Source organism: Peromyscus eremicus, chromosome X (genome assembly GCF_949786415.1).
Source record: "Peromyscus eremicus chromosome X, PerEre_H2_v1, whole genome shotgun sequence".
Taxonomy (NCBI): Eukaryota; Metazoa; Chordata; class Mammalia; order Rodentia; family Cricetidae; genus Peromyscus; species Peromyscus eremicus.
The window spans coordinates 131731041-131751812 of record NC_081439.1 but is presented as its reverse complement, the minus strand read 5'-3'; the positions used below and the strand labels follow the sequence as shown (position 1 = coordinate 131751812).

Genomic DNA, 20772 nt, shown 5'->3' with positions numbered 1-20772 from the left:
TTTCTGACTGAATGGCTGTTCTTAGTTCTTTTGGTATAACACAAGGGTGGGAATGCTGGGCAGTATGGGAACTCAGCTTAGCTTTACTAGAGCTGCCCACAGCAGCCCCTCCCTATCCTGCCTGCCTCTGTCTCCTGAGTGCTGGGATTGAAGACGTGTGCCACCATGCCTAGCTTACTGCCCAGAACTTCTACCAGACACCAAGTCCAGGAGGCAGGAGTGTACTTTCCAGAGGTTTTTACTGAGGGGGCTGTGGGGGCACCCAGCCAGAGGGCTGAGGGCCCAGGAAAGGCACACAGCGGCAGTGTGTGTGGGGTCTCCCTCTTGGTGAGGTCTGGCTTAGCAGACACAGCACCTCCTATGACCCCTCTTTGGCACTAAGCTGGGAACATTGTGCCCTCACTCCTGCCTAGCCGGCAGAGGGCACCCCCAGTGGCAACTGGCAGTGTAGGCTGGTGAGGGGCCAGGTTTGGCACCAGAGGCTGGGCAGACCAAAGGGACCACCCAGTGACCTCCTGTGCTGGCAGGGTGCTCACATTGGCAATTCAGACAGCTATAAACTGGGAGTCAAATAAATTAGGTTGTAGAAGGTGGAGGAGTGGGAAGGCCAGGGCTATACTCTTCTCATGGTTCAGGAGGAACACTGTACTGTTCTGGGGGTTAACATGGGGAAGGGCACACTTTGGGCCTTGTCTGATCCTATGCCTCATTCAGCTGTTTCCATGAGGGGGTGTCCTGTGGGACAGGGGCATTGGCTGGCCACCCGAAGAAATGGCAACAAAGGGACGGATCAAAGGAACAATGAGGACTTGGGTTTCACAACCACCAGGCTTGCCAAACATTGTGGCTGCTGGCAGTAAGGGGGCAGCTCCTGCTTACTTCCTATGGCTCAGCCATACTGGTGTAGGGTCAGGACTAGGGCCTTCCAAACCCTCCACCCCTCCCCAGAGAAAAGTAAAGGACACATTACCCTAACAGGGCACAGTTCATGGAGCAGATCTCAGGGTAAAGGTGGGATGGGGGCAGGAAGAAGCAGAGTGTCCTCATTCATATCCACTTGCTCGAGAGTGGGATCTTCAGAGAAGGCAGGCAATTGGCTAGGAAGGAGGAAGGCATGCAGGGGAGTGAAGGGAGGGTGGGAGCTCCAGCTTCCTTCATGTGATCCGAGAGCCTGGAGAAGGGTAGGGGCTGGGGACAAGGTCCCCAGTCAAGTGGAGACACCTGGGACTAAGGGCTGAACTGGGGCTGCAACCTCGCCAAGGATCTGGCGGAGCTCCTGAAGGCGCCCCTGCATCTTGGGGATGCCTGCCAGCTGCTGCTCCAGGCGCTGCTTCTCCTCAGTCAGGCTCAGGCGGGCTGCAGAGTCCAGCTTCTCAAACTTCCAGCCTCCCTCCCCATCAAACTGCAGCAAGTGTGTGTGGTACTTCCTGAACAGGAGAGAGATGGAAGGCTGTCACAGGTGCTTTCCCGCCTCAGGTGGCAGCCCCACTCACAACTCCAAGAGCACCTACCATAGGGAGGGCCGATGGGTGATGGACAGTAGTGCGATACCAGCATCTTTGGCTGCTTGGAAGATCTTGCCTTCCACATCAATGCTCACAGCACTAGTGCACTCATCCAGGAGGGCGTACTTTGGCCTTAGGGTGGGAGTGGGTGAAGAGAAAAGCTGTGGATTCCCCACCACTGTCCAACTTCTAGCCCATGGCCAGCCATTTGTGAACCATGGCTCTGTTGTACTGGGATGAGGGGTGAGAGTCCTCCATGTAGTTGTCTTCCTCCTACTGGGAGCACCCATTTTCCCTTCCTTGTTGGATCCAAATCACTAAATGTCCTTGAAAGACACTGCAGTGCTCACCTGTGGTAGAACATGCGGGCCATGCCAATCCTCTGCTTCTCACCTCCAGATAGGACGTCCTTCCAGTCACACACAGCCTCCCAACCTGGGCAGGAGGTGAGGGGCTCAGCTCAATTCAACAGGTACCCAGTGAGAGTCAGGGTAGGACCAGGGTTAAGTGAGGCTGATGGAAAGCCAGAGCACTTTGACCCTGGCTGAACTTGTCCAGCTGCAGACTTCTGCTCTCTGTGTCCTCATCTGCCTATAACACTAATAGCTAAAAGACTTGGAACAAGAACTGTCTTTCCCACATAAAATATGCTGCAATCCTACCTCCAGAAGGATTTGGAGAGAGGGTCTTTCCAAATGTGCTCAGGTTGAGGTCAAGAGGGTGGACCCTAATCAAGTGTGACTGGTGCCTTTATAGAGAATGGACATTTAAACACAGAGACATATATAGAGAAAAGATGTGAAGACACACAGTGAAAAGTTGGCTAGCTACCAGCTGAGCAGAGTCTCTTGATGTGTTCTTCCTCATAGTCTCTGAAGGAGCTAGCTTTGCCACACCCAAATTTGTCTCCAGAAAGCCAGAAAACAAAGTTCTCTGTTGAAGCCTGTGAGTCTGTGGCACTTAGTCATGACAGCCCCAGGATACCTAATGGGTTGACAATAAAGAACCTGTCAACACTGCCCTCAGCAGGCAGCAGATGTTGAGGGCAAAGAGCCCCAGAGATGGTTAGAGTGTTCTCCCTAGAACAGAGGCTCATCACTAGAGGAATTGGGTCATATCTCATGGCCTGGTGCTACTATGCTGGCATAGAGGACTGAGTGAGCATGTGAGGAGGGTGACTTGTCAGGACTGTGTGGGTGGCAGAAGTGGCATTTCCTCTCCTATCATCCACCCTATGTTTCTATATGACTAGAAGTTTCCTTAGGGCATGTGAAACATTTTAGCTTGTCCTCTTGTGAATGGTAACCATGGTGCTAACTCTAGCCACTGTCATACATGTAGTACCCACAGAACCTTCCTGGAAAGACAGAAGGCAAGTATTCTTTGTCTTTGTCCTTCACCACTTCCTCCATCCTACAGCCCGTGACTGGATGTGATGGCTACAGCAGTCATACTGGTAATAAGGTAACTTTAGGAATGGAAGTCATGCACAGCATCATAACTTGGTATAAGAGCTTGTATCCCTACAGCCTATAGTGAACCTTTCTGTCCCCCAAACTGTGGCTTGTTTCTTTTGGGATTTACAGCGCAGTGGAATAAACCTGTAAATGACTTGAACCATTATGAGGACTAGCATGGTACTGTTATTCAGAGTTGAATTCAATCCTAAGAGGTTGCAATTGTTGGCTACAGGTACTAGTCATTCAGAGCAACCACAGGGCACTGCAGGAGATGTTCCTCAATAAACTTTCTCTTCTCAAAAACAGTTCTCTAGCCACTTGTCCTTCCCTCTTGGGGGCTTTCCTCAGAGTCATCCATGATTCTGCCCTCCACTCACATTCCAAGCCTCTGTGCAAACAGAAACATATACCTGGCCATCTTACCCTACCTACAGAAGGGTCAGCTTGCTCAAATGCAAAACTGATCTTATCAGTTGGTTACTTAAAGCCTCAGAGCTTCCAGTATCTCACAGAGGCAGACAATATCTTTGTACCGCAAGCCCCAGTTGCAAACTATCCTGCTGTCATCTGGCTCCCTAACAAGGTGATTGTCCTAGGTTCTTCTTCTTCTTTTTTTTTTCTTTTTTCTTTTCTTTTTTTTTCTTTTTTACAGAGGGTTTCCTAGGTAGCCAATGAGGCAAGTGCTCTGCTACTTTTCTTGGCACCCAAGCAGCCTGTTTACCCTTTCTCCCTGGCAGGCACTTTGAACTCCTGGATGCTGAGGTAACTCATGTCCCCTGTGATTAGGGGAAGAGGCCAGAGGTAGGTTGGCAACAGGTTCCCCATTAAAGTCTTGGGACAAAGGGTGACTGATGTGTGACCCCATGCCCTGTCCCTACCTCCCTCCCGTTGCAGGATGTGGCGGAGATGCACGATGCCCAGGATGGCTTCCAGCTGCTGTTCCGAACAGCCCTTCCTCCGCATATCCTCCGCAGAATCAGGATAGATCACTTGGTCACGCAAGGAGCCCACGGACATGTAGGGCCTGTGGGAAAGCTGCATGTCCACTGGGGCAAGGTAGTCCTGTTTCCCAGCAGTGCTCTGTGCCTTAGTAGGCTCCGGAGTGGCCGTGGCCACAAAGCTTTCCAACTGTTGACATACCACACCCAGGTACTCCCCCAGCTAACATGTCCATATACTCACCTATATGCATGGACACAAGTATGTGTACCACCCCCATTTGTGGGCATGAGTGTAAGAACCACCATCCTGATCTGAAATGGACAGGACTAGTTTGTGCTCCTGACTATTGGCATCTGGTATAATATCTTGGCATCCTGATGCACAGATGGGAAAAGGTGGAGAAGACACAGGGAATGGGTTTACTCACCTCTGAGGGATATAGAACATACGCTGGGGTGGGGGCTTATAGAGTACACCACTGTATGTGGGCCAGAGTCCACCCAGGATTCGGAACAGTGAGCTCTTGCCACAGCCATTGGGGCCTGTGATGAGCAGGTGCATGCCTTCTTCCACCTGTGGAAGAATCAGGGCATGGCATCCAGAGCTTCAGTCTCTTTCCCCATACCTGAATCACTGTGGCCTCCTTCCCAGTCTCAATAAAGCTTTCTATATCTGGGATGGGGATGCATCTCAGTTGGTAGGGTGCTTGCTGAGCACACACAGACCATGGGTTCAATCCTCAGTACCACATAAACCATATATGCTTGTAATGCAAGCACTTGAGAGGTATAAACAGCAAGATCATAAGTTCAAGTTCAATTCAACTTAAATCCTTGGCTACACAGTAAGTTCAAGGCCAACTTGCATTACATGAGATCCTGTCTCAAAAAAGAAAGAAAGAAAGAAAGAAAGAAAGAAAGAAAGAAAGAAAGAAAGAAAGAAAGAAAGAAAGAGAGTAAGATAGGAAGGATGGAAGAAAAGCAAGCAAGCTAGTTTCCTATATATAAGGCTGGCATGTGGGTTTTGCTATGTTGCCCAGGCTGGTCTGGAACTTAGTCTTCCTGCCTTAGAATCCCAAGGGCTGAGATTTTAAGTGTGTGCTACCATACCAAGTCCACTCTTGATTTCTTGGCAAGGACCCCATCCCTACAAGGCCACAGGGATGGGGTCCAGTATGCAGAGCCTCAGTTGAATGCCAGGTCTAGGATATAGGGGAATGAACAAGACTTGATTCTTTCCCCTAAGGCCCTAACATGCCTCGATAGCACAAACCAAACACAGGAGCCTCATTGGCTTTTAGACCCCAGAGTAGCTGAGCACTGGAGTTCTGGCAGCAGTGGCAGGAAGGAGGGGTTAGTCCATTTAGTGTCAATGCTAGCTAGTCAGAGAGAATGGGTCACAGAGGAGGCACAGCACCCTGCAGTAGACATGGCATGACCATCCCCAGCACTACTATCCTCAGTCCCTTCCTTTTCAGTGTAGGTATTTCCTTATCTGCAAATGATAAGGGTGTTGCTGCATGGGGCTCCCTGGAAGATCCAGGTTCTGGCCTTTGATTTACCTTAAGCAATGTGATAAGTTGACTTGTGTACCCTGAACTTATCTGAAGTACTATGTCCTACTGTCTCAGAGTGGGACCTGCCATTGCACATGAAATTAGCTAAATGAACACTAAGGCATACTGGAGGAGAGTGGGTTAAATCCAACATAGCTGGGGTCCTTACAAAGAAGAAAGATTCAAATAGACACACATAGAGGGGTGTGTATGTGTGTGAGGATAGAGGCAGAGAGTAGGGTGACACAGCAGAAACCCAGGAACATTAAGGACTGTCAGTGAGCCAGAACTCAGGCAAGGCCTAGGGTGCACATTCTCTCCAAGAAAGAATCCTTCTTAGTCCTTGAAGCTAGACTTCTGGCCTCAAGAATATGGAAGGAGGCCGGGCGGTGGTGGCGCACACCTTTAATCCCAGCACTCGGGAGGCAGAGGCAGGCAGATCTCTATGAGTTCAAGGCCAGCCTGGGCTACCAAGTGAGTCCCAGGAAAGGCGCAAAGCTACACAGAGAAACCCTGTCTCAAAAAACAAAAAAAAAAAAAAAAAAAGAATATGGAAGGAGTCCATTTCTGCTGATAATGCTGCCCAGTCCAGGGGGCTTGTTTAGGGCAGCCCCAGGACACTCACTAGCATAGGACAGTTGGTTCTGGAGGATAGGAGTGGCAAGAGGGTTTCAGGCTCCCTCAGGGCCCCAGCCCTACTCTTCCTGATTCCTTGTCAGTCTTGCTCTCCATTCAGGTTCAATCTATTCACCCAGGCTACAGAATCTTTGCTTCCTTAGGCAAGGCAGGAAACTACCTACCTTGGGTCCATCAGGGACCATACCATTATGTTATGCTGTTTAGGGAAGGGACATGTGCTGTATGTACTCAATTGGCTTTCTAGGATCTTGCCCTTCTTCCTCCTCTCCAGGCTCAGCCAACCCCTCAGTGAAGGCAGGGGCCTGATATTCCACTTCCTCTTTCATCTTTCTAGCTTCCTCCCTTGCTGGGACATTTCAGGCCCAGGTCCCTTTGTCCCTTAGCCCCTAACTCAAGTTGTGTCCACCTATCTACCTCCTATGCTTTGAGGAAAAGCTTCACTGGGCTTCCTCTTGTCAAATGATGATCAACCTTTGGTGACATTTATTGTACTCTGCATCAGAGTCTAACTAGAGACTCTTTAAATTTATTTATTTATTTAGTTGCTTTTTTTCTTGAGACAAGGTCTCACTATGTAGCCCTGACTGTCCTGGAACCCACTCTGTAGATCAGGCTGGCCTTGAACTCACAGAGATCTGCCTTCCTCTGCCTTTTGAGTGCTGGAATTAAAGGTATGTACCACCATACCAAGCAGTGGGTAATTTTTAAGGGCATCCTAGCCTCTGATTTATCTTTGGTTTCTAATAGCCCAGAGTTCAGGGAAGCCTGATAGGATGAGCAAATGATCAAACCAGGAGTACTTTGGTGACCCTTGGACAACCCTGGTAATTGTTAGTCTCTTTTATCAGCACTCACATTATTGCTTCAGAACTCATGGTCAGAGACACGTTAGTCTCTCAGCTTGACCTTGGCCTTTTTGCCACGCAGACCTGGGGACAATGTCACTGCTAGCACAGCTAAGCAAGATGCCAAGGGTTAGGGTTCACAGATGCAGGTGGCCAGATAAACTGGGAAGTGTACCCTGTCCCCAGCTACTTGGTCCAGACTGGTTAGCACTTCAGGTTGGGCATGCTCCTCCACTTGACCTACCCTGATGTTGAGGCTGGCCACCACCACCTCTCCTGTGGGTGTGATGATGGGGATGTTCTCACAGATGATCCCCTGCTCCACATCTACCACCTGGCCTGTAGAGAGAAGGCACGGAAGGATAGGGGGACAGCATTTTTCTGCTTTCCTGTGCCCTGATGCTCACCCCAGTTCCCTTGGCACAGGCTTAACCTACCTCAATAGTAGGCCCTAGGTTCTCAAATAGTATGGTGTGGTCCAGGGCCCCATGGAAAACCAGAGGTCTTCCAACAAGTTGATAACCCCAGAGTCAAGTAGCATGCCCTAAGCTGCCACCTTTTGGTCCTCTGGAATCCGAGGCACTGAGCGGGTACTCTTGCCCCGTGACAACCCCTCTTGGCAACATTGTAAGATCAGCTACAATGCCTGAGCTCCACTGCTGTAGTACCCTGACTCCTGTGAACTGGCAGCTGGCTGGGATTTCTTTTGTGCTTGCACTCTGCCTTGACTTCTTTTTTTTTTTCTGTTTCTTTTTGAAACAGGGGATTATACTATAGCCCTCACTGGCCTTGAATATGCAGCAATCCTGCCTCAGCCTCCCAAGTGTTGGGATTACAGGCATTAGCCATCACTTATGGACGTAAATATTTTATTTATTTACTTATTCATTTATTTAATTTTAGACAGAATGCTAAACTTGACACCACCATTCCAGCTTTATGTGGTAGTACGGATTGAACCAAGGGCCTTGTGTATGCTAGGCAAACACTAACTGAGCTATATCCCTAGCCATGCAACCCTTTTTTTTTATTGCAGTGTTGGGAAATGAACCCAAGGTCTCATTTTTGTTAGGCAAGCACTCTACTACTGAACTACATACATATATCCGCATCCCTCACTGCCTTGATTTATCTGTGTGGGTATAAGATACCCAGCACTGAGAGTCCATAACCCTTTCTGTCTTAACTGGTAACCCAGACCAACATACTTGGAAGGGTGTGTCAGTAGCCAAACCGGTAGCCAGTGCTTGGAGAACACAGGCTGCTGGGCCAGCCCCCTCCCAAGTGATCTAGTTTTCAATGGTCTTTCTGGCAATGAGTGCTGAGTGGATGAGACAGGATATACAGGGTTCCTTGAGTGTTGGGGTAGTAATGTGAAGAGACAAAACAGTGGGTAGGAAGGCAGAGGAAGCACTCTGCACCGAGGGTACCTTACCTTGGATCTTCAGGGGCCCCTCTACACGGACACCAGACTGTACCATGGCCCCAGGCCTAGCCTGAGCCTCCTCTAGATCTCTGGTCCTCTTAAAATGACAGTGTTGGACATCTTCGAATACCTGGAACATCTCATACACTCTGGCTGTGTAGCCAGCCAGCTCTGTCACCTATAAGGAGGGTGACATGGGCTCAACTTCAACTAGTTTGGGAGTGGGAGAGCAGGCAGGGTGGGAGCTGCACTGAGGTTACCTCCTTGTAGGATGACATGATCCTCTCGGTGGCATCTGCAGCAGCTGTGAGGAGGTTTCGGGCAATGGTGAAGGCTTCCGTGCGCTCACTAACCAGCTCCTCCTCCTTCATTTCCAAGGCTGCCTTCTTCATGGCTTCTGAGTCTACAAACCAAGGTTGGGGGTAGGAGAGACAGTGGAAAGTCATAGAGCTACCATGGAAAAGATGAGCATTGTGCATACCATGTTATGATAGATGTACAGAAACACATATGTTCTCCACCTCACAGCATAAATAAAAACTGACTCACAGGAGAAAATGGGTAAAACTTGTTCTTAGATTTGATTTCTTAGCCGTGAGACTAGAAACACAAGTAGTTAAAGAAAAACAAATCAACCTGAACTTCAAAATAAATACTTTTGAGCACTGAGGGACATGATCAGCAAAGTGCAAAGGCAACAATACAGACTGGGAAGGAATGCTTGTAAACCACATGGCTAGTAAAGGTATAGTCCTCTAAAACTTTTCTTAGCCCAGAGCAATCTAGCATTTGGTTGTGGAGGCAGGAGGATGTATATATATATATATATGCCAGGTGTGGTAGCACACACCTATAATCTCAATACTCTGAAGGCTGAGGAAGGAGGATTGCCTCAAGTTCAGGGCCAATAGTGTGGAACATTTTCTCAAAAAAATTAAAGATATATAAAGAGCAATAGGGTGGGCTGGTGAGGTGGCTCAGCTGGTAAAGGTGCTAACCACCAAGCCTGCTGACCCAAGTTTGACCCCCAGGATCTGTATGGTGGAAGTTGAGAACTAACTCCCAAAAGTTGTCTTCTGACTTCTACATGTGTGTAGCATGAGTACTTCCTCATCCTACTATCATAATAAATAAGTAATTATGTCATCCTGACTAGGGAAGCTGGAGCAATGGGAGGTAAGAGCAGACACTGGCCAGGTGAGAAGTAGGACCCCCACCCATGGATGGGAGGAGATGAAAATAGAAAAGCACTTGGCAGTTCCTTACAAAGTTAAACAGTGAATTTCCAAAGGACCTAGGAATTCCTCTCCTAGCTATATAGCCAGGAGAAACAAAAGCATGAGTTCACACAGAATCTTGTATGGAATGTTCACAGTACTGCTATTCATAACAGCCAAAAGGTGGAAACAATTAGCCTGTTTGGTAATGGATGAAGACATTGAAGTGTATATTGTAGAAGAACAAAACTAGATCCCTATCTCTTGCCCTAACCAGAACAATTCTAAATGAATCAAATACCTTTTGTACCTTGGTATGAGGATACACTCTTGAAACCCCAGCACTTGGGAAGACAAAGATGAGGATCAGAAGTTGAATGCCCTTTTTGGCTACATAGTGAATTCCAGGCCAGCCTAAGCTACATGAGATCCTGACTCAAAAAAAAAAAAAAAAAAATGCATGCTGGGCATGGTGGCACACACCTTTAATTTCAGCACTTGGGAGCTACAGGTAGGTGGATTTCTGTGATTTTGAGGCGATTCTGGTCTACAAAGCGAGCTCCAGACCAGTCAAAGCTACATAGTAAGACCCTGTCTAAAAATAACAGCAAAATTAAATACCAAACAAAACAAAACAACAAGCGATCCAGTTACACACACACACATTCTATGTGGCATGTGTCTACCACATCATATACAAGCACACACAATAAATAATAAATAAAAAATAAAGAAAAATGTTGAACACCCTAGTTACCAGGGAAATGGAAGTAAAAACTATACCAAATTCCATCATCCTTCAGAGGATGGCTACCATCAAGTTCCAGGCCCACCAGAGATACAAAGTGAGAACCCTGTCTTAAAAAAAAATAAAGTCTGTCAGGCGATGGTGGCACATGCCTTTAATCCCAGCACTTGGAAGGCAGAGGCAGGTGGATCTCTGTGAGTTCAAGGCCAGCCTGATCTATAGTGCAAGTTCAAAAACCAAACATAAACTTACAAAACAAGGAATGACAACAAATGCTGGGAGGATGTAGGGAAATGTGAACCTCTTTCCTTTTTTTTTTGTGCAGGAATGTAAATGGGTGCAGCTGCTATGTCAATCAATGTGGAGGATCCTTAAAAAACTGAAAATAGAACTTCCATATGACATATCTGTACCACTCCTGGACAAACACCTAAAGGACTCTAAGTCCTACCACAGAGATACTTGCACGTCCATGTTTATTGCTGCACTATTCACAATAGCCAAGAAATGCAATCAGCCTAGATGTCCATCAATAGATGAATAGATAATGAAAATGTGGTACATATATAAAATGGAGTTTTATTCAACCATAAAGAAATTGAAATTTGCTAGAAAATGGATATAACTGGAAATCAACATACTAAGCAAAACACACTGGACTCAGAAAGACAAATATCATGTTCTCTAAAATTTATGAAAACGGAGATTAACGGGGCAGGGAGAGAGACAGGAGAATGTAACAGGAGGTGAATCTGGTCAGAGTGCATGATATAGTTGAATGAAAATGTCTTTATGAAAGCTGAGCATAGTGATGCATGCCTTTTATCCTAGCACTTGGGAGGCAGAGGCCAGCCTGGTTTGTATAGTGAGTTCCAGGAAAGCCAGAGCTACATAGTGAGACCCTGGCTCAGAAAAACAAACAAACAAACAAACAAACACGTCTTTATGAAACCTATCATTACATATAATGAATATATAGTTAAAAAGCATTTATAATAAGTCAGATGTGATGACACATGCCTGTCTCAAAAGAACAGAAAGAGAAATTGTGGTATATGCATATAATGAAATATTAGTCAGCCATAAGAGGGAATGAAGGACTGATTCACTTCCAACATAGATGAACCTTGAAACAATTATGTTCACTGAAAGAAGCCAGACAGCAAAGGTCACATACCATATGATTCCATTTCTATGTGATGTCTGGAATAAACAAATCCATAGAGATAGAAGGTAGATTAGAGGATGCCAGGGGCTGAGTGACAGAAGATTAGGAGTGACTGATAATGGATCTGGAGCTTCCTTTAGAGGTAATCAAAGTGTTGTGGACTTAGATAATGGTGATGGTTACACAACTGTTAAAAAAAAACCCTGATATACATACATACATGTATGTATGTGTATATATATATATATATATATATAATTAGTTTTTTGAGACAGGGTTTCTCTGTGGAGCTTTGAGCTTTGGCTGTCCTGGAACTTGCTCTGTAGACCAGGCTGGCCTCGAACTCACAGAGATCCACCTGCCTCTGCCTTCAATGTTGGGATAAAAGGTGTGCTGGCTTGAGGTATATTTTTAAAAAGGCTGAATTGAATGGTCTGTTAATCACATCTCAATAACATCTATTAAGGAGCTAGAGAGACGGCTCAGTGGTTAAAAGCAGAGGATCTGAGTTTGAGTCCCAAAACCCATGTCGGGTAGCTTCCAACTGCCTGTCACTCCTGCTCCAAGGGATTTAATGCTTCTGGTTTCTTAAGGCATCTGTATTCACATGTACATACTTGCCCTCCACATACACATAATTGTTGGGTACCTTATCAGTCCTTCTTGCTGAACATCTGGATTTCTTCATTCAGCTCCCACTGAGTTTTGTTTCTTAAGTGTGACTTTTCTCCTCCTGACTGTGCAGTCCCCCACATTCTCCCTCACATTCTACTCTGTGGTCTCTAACCTCCTGTCAATGGACATCTCTGATTTTTTACAAGAATCACTCCTGTCTAAACCTGCTTTTTTGGTCACAGTTTACATCCCATGGCCATGCCCTTAAAGTCTCCATAGTTGACAGTTTAGACTTTCAAGACCTTATGACCCACAGAAGAGCAAGGCTTTAATAAATTATTATTATTAGTAGTAGTATGTGCATGCATGTATATGTACATGTAATATGTGCACACACATGTACAACAGCATACATGTAGGGGTCAGAGGACAATTTCGTGGAGTGGGTTCTCTTCACTTTTTAAAAAATAATTTATCTCTTTTTATTTCATGTGCATTGGTGTTTTGCCTGTATGTATGTCTGTGTGAGGGTGTCAGAATCCCTAGAACTGGAGTTACAGACAGTTGTGAGCTGCCATATGGGTGCTGGGAATTGAACCCGGGTCCTCTGGAAGAGCACCCAGTGCTCTTAACCACTAAGCCATCTCTCTTCTCTTTCCACTTTTATGTGGACTCCAGAAATCAAACTCAGATCACCAGGTTTTCAGGGAAAGCACCTTTATCTGCTAAGCCATCTTGCCAGCCCCTGAGCAAGGTTTTTACACATGGAATCTGGAAATGTGGTGGGGAACATGGAAGAAGCCAGCTCCAAGGGGGGTGCAGATAGATAAATAATGAGTGTTCACTGGGGAGTCATCAAAGGACCAGGGCTCTGGGATGTGAAGCCGTGGGAAGAGGTAACCAGGATATATATGACCCTCAAGTGGATTAATGGCTGGGGTTGGTCAGGGAGGAAAAGGTACAAAGAGTCAGCTCAGAAAAGTTCAAGTTTGAAAGGGAACAGGATGGATGCCTTCAGGGCCTGGCCCAGGAAATGGGGGAGGGGAAATTAATGCACTAAAGTTGTGGTGAGCTAAATCTAAATATCCCTTTTTCCACTGTGTCTTCAAAGACATAGCTACAGTAATCAGCAGAGACATTAGCCCTTCTTCCCAATATCCCTATAGCTTTTCCTTTGTCAGTGAGACAAAGGAAGGGACATGTCTTTGTGACCAGAACATTCTGGCAGCAGCTAGCACTTCCTAGAGGCAGACCATCCTAGGACCTTTGGAGTTAAGGCTTGGCAGACAAGATACTGCAATCTCACCCCCTTTCCAGCCCTGGGGCTACCATTGCAGGACAGCAAAATAAAGCTTATCTAAAATCATCCCCAGTGGTAAGGTAAGGTGGCTTCCTCTAAGGCTTTCTTTGAAGTACTTGGAACATCACTTGCCACATCTATACCCTCATTCAGCTCACCATAAAAGGTGAGGGAGAAAAATCACACAAAGAAGTGACATACACAGAGAGGCAGTACTTGGGAGAGGAGTAAGGCAGAACACATAAAGGTAGGGCAGAAATAGTTAAATGCTTTAAAAAATTCAAGTTGGACATGACTGAAAGAAAAATAACAGGTGACCTGGAGAGTTATTAAGCAAAAAGAAAGACTGAGAAGCTGAAAAGCCTAAATATGGCTCATTGGTTAAGAGCTGTTGTTGCTTGTGGTTGTTTGAATGAACATGGCACCCATAGGCTCATATTTCTGAATGCTTGGTCCTCAGTTGGAACTGTTTTGGGAAGGATTAGGAAGTACGGCCTTTTGGAGGAGGTGTGTTAAGGAGGGTGGGGGTGGGCTTTGAGGTTTCAAAAGCCCATGACAGGCCTAGTCTCTCTGGCTCTCTGCCTCCAATTTGCCGGTAAGATGTAAATTCTCAGCTACTGCTCCAGTGCCATGCCTGCTTGTCTGCTGCCATGTTCTCTATCATGATGGTCACGGACTCACCCTCTGAAACTATAAGCAAGTTCCCAATTAAATGCTTTCTTTTATAAGTTGCCTTGGTCATGGTGTTTCTTCACAGCAATAGAACAGTGACTAAGACATTGTTCTTACAGAAGACCTAGGTTTAGAGCTTACAACTGTCTGTAACTCCAGTTCCAGGGGATCTGATGCTCTCTTCTGGCTTCTGCAGGCACCAGGCATGCACTAGGTACACAAACATACATGGTGGCAAAACAACCATATACATAATATTAAAAAAAGAGAAAAGCATGCATATTTGAAGGAAATACAAGTCTGTTGCAGGAGAAGCAGAAACTCACACCTAAGCACATTTCACTAAAGCTGAAGAATACAAAAGAGAAAGAAAATGATAAAGGTATCTAGAGAGAAAATGCATGGTATTAATAATTAAACTAACAAAAAAATTTAACAGCTATGCAAGAAGGGAGAAGACAATGAAATTTTGTCAAATGACTGGAATAAATTAACTGTCCACTAAATTTTTATGCTTAACCTAACTAGTTCAGGAATAAGAGTAAAAGATTTAAAAAAAGAGTGAAAGATATTTTCAGACAAGTTAATTAAAAAAGACCCCATGAATTGGGTAGTGGTGGTGCATGCCTTTAATCCCAGCACTCAAGAGGCAGAGGCAGGTAGATCTCTCTGAGTTTGAGGCCAGCCTGGTCTACAAAGTAAGTTCCAGAACGGCCAGGACTGTTACACAGAGAACCCTGTCTCGAAAAACCAACCAACCAACCAACCAACCAAACAAACAAAAAACCAAAAACCCAACAAACAACAACAACAAAAACAAAAACAACCCCTCCCCCCAAATAAAACCCAAAATCAAAAGACCTCATGATACCCTTACTAAAAGAACTTTTTAGCCAGGCACAGTGTGATCCTAGCACTTTGGAGGCTGAGGCAGGAGGATGTTCAAGGGTAGTCTGGGCTACAAAGAGAGACTCCACTTCAAATCAAAACAAACCACAAAAAGAAAGAGTTAACTTCTGAAAATGTCTATCAGGAAGGATGACTAAAGGAAGGGAATGCTGAGCAGAGATATCAGTATCCATATGGGTGAGTTTACACAAATCACACAAAGCCATAATAGAGAATGAAAGCACATGACAGTCAGGTGTGCTGGCACTTACTAGTAATCTCCAGCACTCAGGAAATGGGTAGGAGGATCAATAATTCACAGTCACACTCAGTTACATACTGAGTTCAAGGTTAGCCTGGGCTATAAGAGGCCTTCTCTCAAAAATCAAAACACACAAACAAAACAAACAAAAAGAAAAAAAACCCCACAAAACTTCAGGCTGGGTTGTAATGACAGGTGTCATAGGGGTTGCTTCTCAGTTAAACTATTCTAAGGCTTAGGAGGAGGGGAGCTATTGATTAACCTAAGGAGACTTTCAAGAAATGCATGTTCACCTTTTCAAGGGCAATCACTAAAAGTTGAATGAATAAATTGCAAACCAGTAGAGGAACAAACAGAAATAAAGACAACCTGACTACCACCAAAGTGACAGGTAGGGCAGGCTTCCTACTCCCTACAAAGGCCTTGCAATTTGTAAGAACCATTTGCTGGAAGAAACCAAGGCTGAGTCATGAAGGGATTTACCCAAACCATTTCCTATGTTTATCTCCAATTAAAATTGGGCTGAGGACAGATGGGTAAAGGGTACACACATGTGGAAAAGTGGTATGTGGAGTTCCTAAGTCTGTGGTGCCTTCTTGGCACCAAGGACCCTGAGATGTATACATGGCAGCTAAGAGCTCTGAGGAATGCCTGACTTCTGATAATCTCAAGGCCAGTAGGACCTCAGTGTAGAAGGGAAAATTGGATGGCTGAGCTCTGGGCCCTAGTCCCTGGATCCTTGGTTCTTACCTGACTCTGCATAGCCAGTTGCTGTGATGATGGGGACAGCTACCATGAGCAGGCCAGATGCACTCCACACATATTTCATGAGGAACTGTTCCAGCATGACATACCATAGGCGTTCCAGCAGGATAAGGTTGATCTGTGAAGCCAGGTCTTGATAGGAGTGTTGTAGTAGTGCCAGTTCCACCTGCAAGGGCAATAGATATCCAACAGTCTTGTGACAACTCCTGGGGGGTAATGGTGAGAGCCCCCAAGTACGGCCCACATACATGCTAAGCTATTTGATGGCCACAAGACCAAGGGATTCAAGACTATATTTGTGGTGGGGCCAAGTCTCAAATAGGGGTGATGGTAAGGGACTGCCTGATGTTATGGGGCAGCTCCTATCCTTTCAATTACTGCTGTGGTTGGGACATTCACTGCTTTCCTCTCTGTATCCTGCCAGGGCAGTTTCTGGATCCTGGCCCCCGAGGGCAGTTGCCTTTCATCTTCTGCTGACCCCATTTCTTTGGGCTCCCTCCTAGTGCCTCCCCACTCCAGAAATCATGAGCAATACTTTTCTACCTTGAACTAAGCAAAGTGAAGCATGGGAGAGCAAATGATAAAGCTCTTGGTTTTGTAAAACTCAATAAATAGTCTCAGTCTACTTAGGCTCTATTTCCTGCTACTTTTCCAGGACTCTTTTCTGTGAGAAAATTACACTGAATTTTCCCACCAAAACAAGTAAATATACTCTCAAGTCTGGTGGCAGCTGCAGTCAGACAGGCCTTGGAGGAATCTAGAAGTATTGGGAAGTATTCATGCAAGGTGACTGTGGTGTTTCAAATTGCTCTGCCCCCACCCCCATGCCCAGCATGGCACTGGTTGTCAAGTGTTTTCACTTCTTTCTCCATTTTGCTGCCATACACCTCAATGTATATATTCTCATGTCTATTGCAAGACAGAGAAATAGAGAGAGACAAAATGACCTGCTCAAGCTCATACTGCCTGGAGATAGCAAGCAGTGTAGGAATGTGGACTGAATGGGCCGGGCTGCTCAGAGAATCAGATTTTCATTTTGGTTTGAGGTATGGTGGCTAGAATTTAGGTCCTTGGGCATTCTAGGCCTTGAGCATGCTAGGTGAGCACTCTACCACTGAGTTTATTTCCAGCCCTAGAGAACCAGACTTCTGTTTTTTATATATTTGTGACAGGGTCTCATTATATAGCCCTGGCTGGTCCGGAATGCTTTATGTAGACCAGAGCCAACCTCAAATTTGTGACAATTTCCCTGTCTCTGCTTCCTAAGTGCTGGGATTACAGGTGTGCACCACCATGCCTGGCCTTTTTGTTATTTTTGAGACAGCCTCACTCCGTGCTGAGAAACTCATTACATAGACCATGAACTCACAGTCATCCTCCTGCCTCAGCCTGATAACCAGATTCTTACAAATAAAGCTGATTTAAGACTTACTTAGTTCTTTCAAGCAGGAGGTTGTATACATATGTATGTGTACACATGCATATGTACTGTCTGAAATTCTAGAAAGAATATAATACCCTGCTGTTTGCCTACCTGCCAGCCAGCCAGTTAGTTCCCTTCTGTCATAAACTGTTAACCTGAATCTAGGCCCATGTCCACAGTACATTAGTCAGTGGAACTAGAGTGGGACATGTGCCTATATAAGGCAGTCAACTCACCATGGTGGCCCATCATTTCATACAGCTTAGACAAGCAGACCAAGGGTGTACACAAGGTCCCTGGGTCCAGCAAGAGAACTCTATTGTTGAATGTGCTATTTCCTGAAGCTAGCCCAGAGGAAGTCTTTCTAAATACCATGCTCTTTCTTTTGCACGCTCTGCCTAGGCCTGCTCATATAGCCCAGCTTTCTTCAAACCCAGCTTCTCATTCCTAAAGTGAGTAAACCACCTTGCAGCATGCTGGTAATCTAGGTTTGTGCCTTGAGCTGGTAGCAGTGCCAGCTCAGGCTGATGGTGTAGCTATGGATATTGTGCCAAATGCCTCACCCAAGGCCCTGGCTGCTTGCCAAGGCCCTGCAGCCCGGTATGCAGAAGAGAATGGGAGAGGGGTTATAGTGAGGGTGAGGCACTTTTTCTCCTCATCTGAAACCTGACCTGGACCAGAGATACCTCTCTTTGCAGAATGTAGAGACAAGTCCTTTCTGAAAGTCAAAGACAAGCCTGATTCTCTATATGATATGGAGCCAATGAGACAAGGTCCTGGGGCAAGTGGCTACCTGACCCAGGAAGCACACACAGACTTTCAAGAAATGGGTGCTTTTGTGTCTCTCCCTCGCCCCAAGCACTGGGGAACCGAAAGTAGTTGCCAGAATAAGGCCTGAGGCAGCTGCAACCACAGGCCTAAGGAAGGGGAGGGGCTGCCACAGAATAAAGCCTGCTCTGGCCTGAAGTAGCCTTTCCCAGTGTCTGACAGCTCTCCTGGACCCAGCCTACTTCATAGAGTGGCTGGGATCTGGGCGGAAGGAGCGGGGGAGGGAGCTTGTCAGGCCTCAGGCCTGTGACTGGCAGAGGCTGGGGCCAGGCATCCCCTATCCCTGGGAGGGAGGGAGGCAGCTAGGAAGGTTGCTTGCCAAGCCTGTCAGTCACCAGCGAGGCATGCCTGGGGCTTTGATAGCCTTGACCCTGAGCACTAGCTGCTGTGCTGAGCTCTGCTTGTTAACTTCTGCTTGGGCTGAGTCATGCCCATAATACCAGTCAGCCCAGGCAGCCAGCTCTGCTGGACGCTGGCCTTCAAAGGGCCCAGAGGTGCAAGAGAGGTTAGGTAGCAGGGCTGTGTCCTACCATCCCTGCTCCAGGATGGTAGGAGTCTAATTCCTCCCAGTTGTTTGCAGGAATGGTTGACTGCAAGATTGGAGTGAGCTGAACCAGTAGCATCTCAAACCACTAGAATCCAAAGCTCCAAGTCCAAGACAATTTCACCAAGGAAGCAGAAGTGGCCTGTAGGTTGCAGGCAGCCAGCACAGGGAAGTTCCCACCCAGTAGTGCCATTTCTCCATTTTAGCACCTTAAGACTATAGCCATCCAAGGCCTACCCCTGAGCTTGTTCCAGTGCCTAATCACAACTTTAACATCAGCCTGAGCAGGCCTTAGGCTTTCCCTATTGCTTATAGCCGGCTGCCATGGGTCTCCTAGACACCCCCTCTCCCATATAAGCAGCATTTCAACCTGCCCCACCTCATGGCCCCCGTAGAAGGCAATTTCCTCTGAGTTGGCCACCACTCGAGAGTGCATGTAGCGCAGTTCTCCCTTCCGCCGGGCCTCCTCTGCCACCAGCTCCCCAAACTTGGGAGAGAAGGCTCGAAGCACGTTGGCTGTTAGGAACACCACCAGTCCAGCGATGGCTGAGGGCCAGGCTGTGCCAGCTCCTCTGGAGCGGGCAGCTCGAAGGAGAGTGTAGGATGTCACAGCCACATCCAGGAGCGGCTTGGTCAGGTTGGAATACAGGTGGGCTACAGAGGCAGCAAAGGCTACCACATCCTCCGTCAGAGATTGGTCAGGGTTTCGAAGCCGTCCATCCATGTTGCTTACTCGGTAGTAAGTCTGCTGGGAGAAGTAGAGGCTGTAGGCATGAGCAACTAGACGGCTTCGGAAAGACAGAGCCAGCTGGCCCTCTAGGTAACGGATGGCACTGTTGATGAAAGTGGCAGGAAGGGCAATGAGGAGCCACTGCAGCAGTTGCCAGCTAAAGGCCCGTGGGTCCTTGCGTACAATGCAGCGGGCCAGTCTGCCGTCCAAGCGGGCCACATACACAGACAGGAAAGTTCGGCTTACCAGAGCAGCAGAATGCAGGGCCAGCAGCCCTGTTTCCCGGCACAAGACTCGGGGGAACAGCAGCCTCAGGAGCACCAGGAGCCGCTGCAGGAATACCCGGTTCATACCAGCCCTGGCTGCTGTGGCCCCAGAGGTCTCTTGCATGGGCTCCCCAGTTGGCACCTGAGGGCCTCTGGCAGGAGTCAGACACTGCCGTACTAGAGGGTAGATTTTGTGGACTCCATAGGCTGTGAGGGCCAGGACCACAGCTGTGCGCTTCAGCGTGGTCACCCTCGAGGATCGTGGAGTAGAAAGCACAGGCATGTCACCTGGACTGGTGGGCAGGCTGAGGGCTGGGACTATTGCCCAAGGCTGCAGTTGCAGGCAGATGCTGGAAGGGCTGTTGCTCCGACCCAGGGCTCGTTGTCTAGGCAACTGGAAACCTTGAAGTGGTCCCTGAGACTGGCTTTAGGTCCCTGGAGTGGTGCTGGGGCCCTTAGATCGGTTGGCTTAGGATCCTCCAGGGTCGTGGCCTCTTCAGGCAGCCCAGGTGGAGGAAACTGGCTTCCCTCTCCAGATAGTCCCTTAGCCCCTGAGGTCAGATCCTCGAGAGGTCTTAAGGAAAGAGGCTGTCTCTTCCCTTCCACCTCCTCTTACTGCTCCTCCTCCCCTTTGTGACGCCCCTCCCCGGGGCACCAGGAGTGTTCGTCCGCTTTGCACCCGGGCTGAAGCTTCAGTGACTTCGCCACAGCCCAGGATCTCCACCCACCCACCCCTCCCTAGGGGGGATGGGAGGCGGAGTTGGGGCGGAAGGCGGAGTCCGGGCAAGGGGTGCCCCACCCCGTTCTCGCCCTACGGCTAGGTTCCACTCCCTCTCTGACCACAGAGACGAGGGATGATCGCGCAGGCTAGAGAAGCGGCCCTAGCCTTCCCGCCAAGGCTCCTCCGACCTCCACCCCTGCGTGTCCGAAGTGTAAGAGGCGTGGCACTGCAGCCACTTCCTCTGAAGACCTAG

At 47.5% G+C, this 20772-nt stretch overlaps 2 protein-coding genes across 3 annotated transcripts in view; one reads left to right on the top strand and one right to left on the bottom strand.

The window, feature by feature from the left end:
• Positions 1–220: 220 nt before the first annotated feature.
• Abcd1 (ATP binding cassette subfamily D member 1) lies at positions 221–20764 on the bottom strand. Its single transcript, XM_059249951.1, has 10 exons — positions 19182–20764; positions 15993–16173; positions 8633–8775; positions 8382–8550; positions 7191–7285; positions 4335–4480; positions 3844–3989; positions 1856–1940; positions 1512–1637; positions 221–1427 (listed from the first exon to the last, which is right to left on the bottom strand). Exons 1-10 carry the CDS (start codon positions 20079–20081, stop codon positions 1208–1210), a joined length of 2211 nt encoding a protein of 736 aa, XP_059105934.1. The 5' UTR covers positions 20082–20764; the 3' UTR covers positions 221–1207.
• The window catches only part of Bcap31 (B cell receptor associated protein 31), a 37141-nt gene continuing 36876 nt past the window's right edge, over positions 20508–20772 (top strand). For both annotated transcript variants that reach the window (XM_059249953.1, XM_059249955.1), the window contains exon 1: positions 20508–20730. The gene's annotated coding sequence lies outside the window, so the exon portion shown is untranslated. The remainder of the gene's footprint in view (positions 20731–20772) is intronic.

What these genes read in the sequence shown, in the direction of transcription:
- Abcd1 (XM_059249951.1), bottom strand. Translation starts at nt 20,081, where the DNA reads ATGCCTGTGCTTTCTACTCCACGATCCTCGAGGGTGACCACGCTGAAG. An exon ending in TGGCCAGCCTCAACATCAGG is followed by an intron (nt 4,481 to 7,190) that starts GTAGGTCAAGTG and finishes ATTCTTCCACAG; the next exon opens with GTGGAAGAAGGCATGCACCT. An exon ending in GCCCGCATGTTCTACCACAG is followed by an intron (nt 1,638 to 1,855) that starts GTGAGCACTGCA and finishes TCCCACCCTAAG; the next exon opens with GCCAAAGTACGCCCTCCTGG.